At 35.6% G+C, this 9992-nt stretch overlaps 1 protein-coding gene across 1 annotated transcript; it reads right to left on the bottom strand.

Moving 5' to 3' along the window:
• Positions 1–1658: 1658 nt before the first annotated feature.
• LOC109061918 (homeobox protein Hox-B10a-like) lies at positions 1659–6752 on the bottom strand. Its single transcript, XM_019078992.2, has 2 exons — positions 5463–6752; positions 1659–4322 (listed from the first exon to the last, which is right to left on the bottom strand). Exons 1-2 carry the CDS (start codon positions 6031–6033, stop codon positions 4051–4053), a joined length of 843 nt encoding a protein of 280 aa, XP_018934537.1. The 5' UTR covers positions 6034–6752; the 3' UTR covers positions 1659–4050.
• Positions 6753–9992: the final 3240 nt, after the last annotated feature.

The raw sequence follows: 9992 nt of genomic DNA, 5'->3' as shown, positions 1-9992 counted from the left end.
TTAGCCTAAGCTAAGCATTTCTTTCAGTAGTGAAACCTTTGTTTAGAGAAGCTGGCTAATGTTTGCCGTATGTGACCACATTTTTTTTAACATATTCCTGTTTATAAAGAATCTACCCCTCTTGTAAGCAAATAAAATTTAATTCAAACAAATATTAATCACAATGATGCATCTCATCACACGTTTATTCAAATAAATATCTAATAAGAATAACGTAATTTAGGACTATTTTGAATATTGTTATAGGGTTAGGTTCCGTTAAGCGTGTCTCAGTATTTTCCTTATCCATTCTCTGGCTATGTTTGATATTTTGCCATGAAATTCCAAATAGGCTTACTCAAAAATCATCAGCAACAAAGATAAATGTATCTGTGCTCTGCTGTCAAAACTCTTTAAGGCAAAGTGTAACATCTTAACATCAACACCGCTTCATAACTGTTGGTAACTCTCGTTTTATTCAGTGTAGAAGAGTGGACCTTAACTGGAGGGTTAAACTGCACCTCTCACCTTCAATATGGAGAGTTTCTTGTATGGAGTGGGCTAGTTATAAATAGTTGTAATCATAATTTACATGTTGCAAGCATTCGTGTAGGACATTTACATGTTGCAAGCAATGCATAACTTTATTCGTAATGATAAAACTTTCTAGAACTACAATTTGGCAATAGTTTTTGCTGGTATACCAAATAACTTCAGCAACGCATGTATTGACTGATTGTCAGAATATTGTTGCACGCTATTGGCCACCACAAGCAGGCACTCTGCAAACGTCACCACACTATTCAAATCATCAACAAATGCAGTTTTAAGTTTTACACATCAAAAATAATGTTTTCCTACCCTACTGCTCTAATGAATATCACAGTTAATTAAATTTATCATATGATACAGCGTTTACGACAACAATTATGTTGTGGATTAGCCATTAATTGTGGATTTCTTAATACAAAAGCATCTAAAACGACCGAATTGATGAGATATGTTCTAAACCTAGATCTAATTTTATCTATAAACCTATTGACATTTTTTAAATATTTAAGTGTAGATGCTAAAATGCATCTATATGCAAACATATAGGCTATAGCCACGTGTAATTTAAGTGAAAATACACAAATTAAACTAGACAGACAGCAGTCGCTCAGTTAACTACCGTACATACACCAACTACAACAGTATAACCAATGTTCTACACGGATGAGATCAAAAGAAACGCGTTTTTTATCAGAGATCAGGTGTTTGTTTTTTTAAATGATAATATGAAATATGTCTGTTTATATTGTATAGTACGAATAGATGTTCGTTCTACTCTAACTGCAAAAATGTATGATCACAATTGATTGACATTAAATGTCCTAAAACATTTGAATATTTATATAATAGTTTAATATATAATTGAGGCATTGTGTTTGAATTTTTACAACTTAAAATGTGTTTTAAAATGGTGTAGGATTCCATCTCACCGGCGCGGAATAAAAACAGGCCATTGTGAAAATGGAGGGGGAAAATTATTGAAGAAACCTGTTGTGGGTGAACAGTGTGTGTGTGTGTGTGTGTGTGTGTGTGTGTGTGTGTGTGTGTGTGTCAGATTCAGTGTCGAAGTAATATGTTAAAGAAAGAAACAACGCGATGTAATGGCTGCAATAATAACATGAGCATGATCTGTAAAAATCTCGTTGATTATTAAGCACGTATTTTCAATGAAGGCGACACTGTAATCCTCAGTCCACGTTGAACGGACAATGGTGTGTTTAACTGGAGCAATTCAGGCAGTTTCAGGTTCCTGTGAAATTAAACGTCCAGCCCAACAACTTGAAACTACCTAAATCACAGACCAGCTTGGTCTTCTCCGTGTTCAAAGGCAAGACCTGAAAGGCTGCCAGCAGTCTAGCGTCCAAAAGTACTGAACCAGATGAGCACTCATATTTCAGTGCTATGTCCTCTAACAGAGCACTGTTTAACTGAGGAACCGTATTAGAGGGCACTAGAGCTAAAATCTCAAGAAATCAACTGGAACATTTCTGACCCACTGCGGGGAAAGGAGATAGCGAGAACTGTTTAAAGACGTTGCTTGAAATAAAGTAATTTAAGTTCACAAGCATATCCGGTTCTCTCCAGACTGTCGGCAATAAAAGGGTCTATTGCCCCCTGTTATAAAAAGAGGCCCCTGCCTGGCCAATGACGTTGGGGATTGTCCCTTCTCAACATGGCGGTTCACCAAAGCAAAGACTGGCTTAGACAAAAGAGGAGGAACTGTATCACGTCAAGCAACATCAGCATATGTTCAGAATTATTTCTTACGCGCAGAAAACTCTTGGACAGAATGGAACAAAAGTAAACAACTGATACATTTTATCTTCACTTAATTTAAACTTACAAAAATATAGCACATCTCATAACACAATTCAAGTTTAATAATAAAAATCCTTCACAGTGCAAATTAACATACCAAAGTTTCAAACATCCATACTTAAAGTTCACATACTCCACATACCATTATATCCGGTTAACATTTCTTAGTGCACATATTTAAAATACTCACAATATTTTTCGCCCATTCAAATATAGGTCTATCAATGCAACGATGAGATATTTGAGATAATGCAGATGAAAGCAGAAAGTAAAATGAATGCAGATGTGTAAATATAACTTCACCTTAATTTCTAAAATTCAAATTCGGAGCTCCATTTTAAATTTACAAGAAACTGATCCCAGAGACGATATAATTTGCATTTGTGATGCACTTACATTATATGTTGTTTTTTTATTTTATTTTTTCATTTTTATCTCTGGTTAAAATTATATGGCCATAATAAAATGAATAAAAAATAGTAACAATATATTTTATTTTATTTTGGATTTAGTGTTAAGACAAGGACTCCACGTCGTCGTTTCAATCAAACTGAATTTCAAAAGGTTTTGTTCAAATTCAACTCAAAAGTCTTTTTGTTATATAATCTATTCTACACCCAAAATCAAGTAGCCAAAAACTGTTAATATATCTAATAATAAAACAATTACTAGTTCACAATCAACTGGTAATTAAAGTTTTGTAATTGATACAATTGACAAATGTCTTCTCCTTTAATAATAAGACTAAAGAAAGCTTCATACCAGGTTATTCTTCTCTCCAAGCTATATGTTGTCATGAACTGAATTCTTGAACTGTATAAAACAAAAATTAAAAAGTAGGCCTAATTTAAAATGTAAAGCTTGTATTACACCTTTAAATTTTACCTTTATAGGTCTACTTATTTTTCAAAATGCGTTGTCACATTACCATATTATAACACTGCAGATAAGGTAATTTTCAAAGTGACCACCATACTTAATATGCAAACTAAACGTTTTATGGTCACGTAGTGCAAAATTTTATTTCAAAATGCACTGCTTTTCAAAACAGAATTTTTAAGAATCACAGTTTTAAGTTATACATTCGACCATACTTCAGCATAAGAAGAAAATCTGTGCCTTTTCACTCGTACCAATAAAGGAGACAACAAACAATATTTTAAACAAAACAACAGTACCTGTGATTGATGTAACTCCTCTGATAATGGATTTCCTTTTAGGATTGTATTTATTTATTTATTTTTTACTCGGGAGTGTCCGCAAATATTCTTAGTTACCTAACAGATAAAATTTCCTGTCTAAAAAAACCAACCGCTTTAACACTCATAACCTGTAAAAAAATGATAATAATAATGATAATAATACAAATAAAAATAATAAATAAATACAAAGAATCAAACGACATCAATAAACACTGTTCATGGGCCTGTGTGAATATGACAAGCTTACATCGAATAGCCAAAGACTTGTCTTCTTATTTCGTTACACTTTTCTGTTCATCTTCATGCGAGGTATTAAATTGATCTCCCTTACACTTGCCTTATAGAACACATATTGTGAAACACCGTGGTGAGATCTGACTGATCGCTTCCTCCCGGTAATCCATCAGAAGCAGCAGTTGCATCAATCCACTTGCAACGAATGATAACAGCAGTGATTTGTGCTCTGAGTCCGCTCTTTTTAACCGTCTTACATAGCAAACTAGACAGTGAAATTTGTGCCAGGGTCCCTTGTCTGGTGCTCTCGAGTCATTTTTTTCAGTTTCATTCTGCGATTCTGAAACCAAATCTTAACCTGGCGGTCGGTGAGATGTATGCTCCGGCTAATCTCCAGGCGGCGCTCTCGAGTCAGGTACATGTTGAATAGAAATTCTTTTTCCAGCTCTAAGATTTGGTGTTTGCTGTAAGGACATCGCTTCTTCCTCCCCGCTTTCGCCGACAGCCAGCCATTTGCAGCGTTTTCTAAAGTCACGTCTTCAGATAAAGAGAGAAAGAGAGACAAGGCTATTATAAAGTCGCCTTTCACAGTGAGCAAATAGCCACTGAGCTTGACTCTCGCGGCCATTACCTGGCTGTGTCCGACATTTTATGACAGGAAATAATGTCAGCACAGACTACGCACTGTGTCTCTGTTGGTCGGTGAGGGGGGAGAAAGGGAAAAAAACAAATGAGGAGAAAGGGAGAGAACGATGCAGGATATGAACTGCATAAACATTTTATGGTTCATTTGTTGGAAATATTATCTCAGCTAAACCGACTTGAACCATTTATTTTTAGCAAATAACTGGTTCATAAAATAGACGAATCCTAAGAAAAAAATAAAATAAAAAAATAATAAAAAAAAGTATTGGCCCTCACATTCCAGAGGATGAAAAGGCATATACGTGTTACCTTTAAAGTTTTCTAATGTATGATGAACTTTCACTCGTTCTTTCTTAATTTTTTTGTTAAAGGTTTTGCATCATAAAAACTGTCTTAAAATACTGCATTTCGGGCCAAACAAATAAAATAGGCCTCCATAACAAGTGAATATTCAAGATATAGCCTAGCCAAGGCTATTTGGGGGGAATGGCTAACCAAACACACACACACACATACACCTTTTAGAAATTTTAGGCCTCTCCCACGATTAACAGAGTCCTTAAAACGCATAGGCTATTTGTATAAAAAATAATAATAAAATTACATTTACGTGGCTGTTCCCAATCTGCTGACGCTGGTTTAGATTTAGCCTATATATATCCTTAATATAGGCTAGGCCTACGCTACACACACTTTTCAGCAATCATATACTAAATGAATCCAGAAGTGACTTTCTTCGTTTCACATCAATAAAAAGTGTCCTAAAGCAATGTCACACCTGGCCCACACTAAGGCTTCCAGTTCACAATGGATCCTTCCGCTGTTTTGATGTTCTGAGAAACGACGTGCAATTTAGGCTAGTCTGTCTGGGGCAATTCGGTGTAATAAATTCATTATTAAGCCCTGGTTCTCTTGTCTCAGTGGCTACACCCTTCAACAGCTTTCGAAAAGGAAAAAATAAAATGAAATATTGTCTTGGTCTTTGATGGCTTTGCTTTAAACACTGCTGTCTCTTTTAACCTTGTTACCCACCTTGCGTTCTCTCTCTGTGAGTTTTATCGTTCCCGGTAAAGTCTGTCTGGAGAGTATTTGGCTCTGTGTCGTCCCTGCTTCTCTGACTGATGCTCAGTGTGGTGATGATGCTCCCGTTAGTTCTGCATTCACTCCACTTGCTTGGGTATTTAGTGCTTTCCGTCGTTAAATAATGCGTGTCTGGCTTAATGTCAGTTTCTGAACAGGAAGGCGCGGAGAAAGACAGACTGTGCAACTGTTGGGTGTCTGAGTGGGAAGAGTGCGACGGACTCTCTGGATCCGTGTCGGTATTGAGTGATAGGAGTTTGTGTCCGGAGTAAAAAGAAGGCTCTGGACGATGGTTGTCAGTGCCGTTCAGAGAGCCCATATCTGTCATGAATCTGCTGAAGGCGGAGATGCCGAGAGGCTGTCTAGCTGGCCCTGTTTGGTCCACAGAAAAATAGAAGGGCTCCTCTTTTCGATTTGAAGCGCTGGTGGGACACGCGCTGACATGAGAAACCTGGACGGGACTCAAGTGCTCTCCATCCCAGTTCACAGCTCCATGGAGAAACTGGTGACTCGGCAGAGCCATGCTCAACCGGGGGTGTCTGAATCTGTTTTATTGTCTGAAGCGCGATCGAATACGCTGGGTTGGTCCCGCTATTTTGGATTTGGCAGTCCAGGTTAGGACGTGAGCCTCCGTACGCCCAACGCAAAGGATCCTTTAGACCTGGGCTATTGAAAGATTTCCCCTCAGACAGTGTGACTTTCACCGCAGAGAATTTCTCGGAGCATGACATTGCTGGAGCATATTTTGGGCCAAGGCAACTTTGTCCCTTACTATTGGCTTTTCAACGAGTATGGCGCACGTACATTTCCCTCTGCTGCATGCGAGCTCAATAGAGACTGGGGTTCACGGGCAAGCTCCTCCCCTTGCAGAACTGCTTAATTCAAGTGCTTCATCAAGCTTACATTCCAAAATATTGGGATTTCACCTTTTTAAAGACAATACTATCAGATTATAGGGAATGTTTGGAAGCAAGAAGACCATCGTATTAATCTTGAAGATTTAAAAGATTGAAATATTATATATATATAGTCAAGGTGAACTAAACTAATTTAGCAATGTCTTTACATATTAGGTCAACATACATGTTAAAAAAATACTGGACTTGCACACTGGGCTTTGCGTGATGCTTTTGATATTGTTAATAAATATTTAACGACAGTTTTGTTTTGTATTTGCTGACATTTAAAGTAAAAAAAGACAAGATATATATTAAATAACATTGATAATAAGAGTCTAAAATTAGCAACACGAATAAATGGACGCCATGTTTATATTCACAATAGGCTAATTTAATTTTTTTTTTTTTTTTAGCTTTTTGTTATTTTATAATAATAACAACAAAAAACATAGTTTTTATTTTTATTATACTAGAAACTGTCAAAATAATGAATTAAATTAGTTTATTACATAACTGCAGCAATATGCTTATTTCCTTCAGTGTTATATTATATTTTTAATTTTGATAAAGTAATTTAGGCTATATTTTATATAAGAAAAACTAAACAAATTCTACGCCTTAGTAAAATACCTAACTTTGTTGGTAAAAATTTAGTTTTGGTCAAATATTTAAAATATACCAAAGGTTTTAGTAGCCTATGTAATGTCTATGTTTTGTTTAAAAAACAAGATAGGAGTGAGAGCACAAAATATCTTAACGGGGTAGCAAACACTCTGTAAAACTAGATCTTCAATAAAATGTTTAAGAAAGATGGGTTTATCCTCACAATCAGTTATCTAGATTCTGTAGATAAACTATGTTAAATTTATATATATATCTATATATATAATATATATATATATATATATATATATATATATATATATATATATATATTACGAGATGCGAATTAAAAGATTACAAGACATTGAAAGACTTTCTTCACCTATGTTGTTGTGTCCGGTAAAAGAATGATGATACACAACAAACAATTATTTGAACATATCATGAATACGATTAAAATCAAGCAACAAATCCACAAATGCGACATTTGTTAAAAAAATTGCGAATTTATCGGCCTGGACTCACATTGTGCATTTCATAGCAGCTTTTATCAGCACAAGCACGTGAACCTCAGGGCCAAACAACTTGCTTCCTTAACTGCAGGATTGGATTTTTGTGACCAAATTAGCTATTTGCTTATGACATAATCCATTAGACGAGAAAATAATCATTTCATTATAGTTTCTGGATGGGCGAAAGCCGTATTTCTTATAACTGTAGTGCGCGCTCAATGCTCAGCTTTTAAAATCAAAATAAATGACTAATATTCTCTAGAGCAAATATATTGTAAATGAGGTCTTTTTATCTTACATACCACTATATTTTGCTACCCTTAGTAGCCGAGAGTGGAAAGCAATACTATATTTTGTAATTGCTCAAGTGCAAAAATTATAATGCAAGGAAATAAAATTGATAACAAATCTTTAAAAAAAATAGTTTAAAATTGACGTTGAATATGATACAATAAACATTTGTCTCAAATGTCTAACACTGACATATCGTCATATATTTAATTGCCAAGTGTATTTAGTTAAAAAGGTACATAGCTGGATATTTCACTCACAGAACAGTATGCTCACAATCTTAATCGCTAGATAACCTCATATGGTGATAAATAAACAATTTACAAATCAATGCATGTATGATTGTAATATACACTTACATTGTTCTCCTGCCGACCCTCTTTCACAACTGGAATAAAAACTGGAAAAAATGAATAAGTTTTCATAAATCCAAATAGCTTCGGCGCAAAGAGGCCTTTGGCCTTCGATATCCCATCGATATCCCACGAAAGATTTGACGTTGACATCACCTGTCTCGAGCGATTGTTTACTTTTTGTCTGGCGTGCTGCACTAAAACTATTTAACATTTTCTGACTGACATGTCTAACGCTTTTTAAGAAACATCCCAGATACAGTGTGCCTTTCTTCCTCGACTCCTTTTCACTTACAAATAGCCAGAAAGAAAGGGAACCCTGATCGAGTTTTCCTATATTCTACACATTCCAGTTTTATAATCACAAACAGAATCGCTGGCCCCTTCCAAATGGTTAGAGGATCTTCGGTCAAACTCGTATAACTGTAGCCATGACAACCAAGCCACTCCATTTGCTGTAAAGTTTTACTGCCAAGCCGTCTCTAAATAGCATGTGTCTGGTGTGGAGAGGAGAGGGGAATTAGCTAATTCTGTTTTTTTCTCTTTCTCTCTCTCTCTCTCTCTCTCTTAAAGTTCAAGACTGTGGTTGAATAATTAACAGTTTATTTCAATAGGCTGGTCTAGTCTTCAGAAATTGTTTAAGGTGTAGCAAGAATTAGAAAGATCAACAGAAATATACAAAAGTTGTTGTTGTTTTCCAACAAATAAATATGCTGTGTGTGCTGACTGGGGTAGAGGGCCAGATGTTGAACTTCGAAGGCATGCATCAAGTTTTTGTGGCATAATTGTCATTTTATAAATAGCCTGTACCTTGATGCATATTCAAGATTAATGGTTTGCCAGATAAAACTGATGAAATTTAGATTTAGTTAGAAAATCTTATGTCAATTGATCTGGTTTTATCATTTGCACGTCGCTTTGGATAAAAGCATCTGCTACAAGAATGAATAAACCTTCCTGGCAACTTCCGTCAGCCTTACTTGCTTTAAATACAATACAAACGGTTACCCTTTGAGTCTTAAAATGTGCGCCACAGAGGAATTGGCCATGCCAGGAAGGATCTGTTAATGTGAATCACAAAATACATAATTTCACTAACATCTGTGCACAAAACACTCACCATTAAAGCTTTGCAAGTCGTTGTCAAAAGATGCGTAGCGAATATCTTGTCTTTGCGGTGAGAAAGATATGTGTGTGTGGATGGATGCATGTTAGTTCTGCAAACAATTACAAGTTCAAATGCATTAAGCTACATATCTGATCAAAGCAGCATGTTTTCTGCTATGAACGTCAGATCTACGTCCTGTTGTCTATTTAAGACCTATTTTTGTTAAATAACTGAGCTTCATGAGGGGACTGTTTGCAACATTGGGTCAACTGTAATGTTTTTACATTTTGGAATTAGTACACAGACGTCTAAGAACTAAATTAATATGCCAAAAGACTATTTAAAATGCCTAGCCTTTTTCTAAATGCACAGGCGTTCATATTAACATTAGGGAACTTATTGCAAAGGAGAGAGAGAGAGAGAGAGAGAGAGAGAGAGAGAGAGACCGTATATATTTTGTTGTTGTTATTTCTATTAATTATTTTTAACTAAGTAATGAAACAAATGCAATAACGGAGAGTGTAATACAATTATGTTATCAACCGACGTCTGTGAAATTCAAATGTGTAATTAATGCGCTGCAGAATGAGGCGTTCCCTAAATGTGTTTCTCATACATCATTGCCTTTTTATCTCCTAATCTTTTTTGACCTTTGGAGTCATGAAGAACAGTTAGTCTACCTTGCACTATGCGTTTATGATACCTTGTATTTCATT

This window comes from Cyprinus carpio, chromosome A3, assembly GCF_018340385.1.
Source record: "Cyprinus carpio isolate SPL01 chromosome A3, ASM1834038v1, whole genome shotgun sequence".
Taxonomy (NCBI): domain Eukaryota; kingdom Metazoa; phylum Chordata; class Actinopteri; order Cypriniformes; family Cyprinidae; genus Cyprinus; species Cyprinus carpio.
The sequence above is the reverse complement of the archived record's forward strand: the minus strand, read 5'-3'. Positions and strand labels throughout refer to the sequence as shown.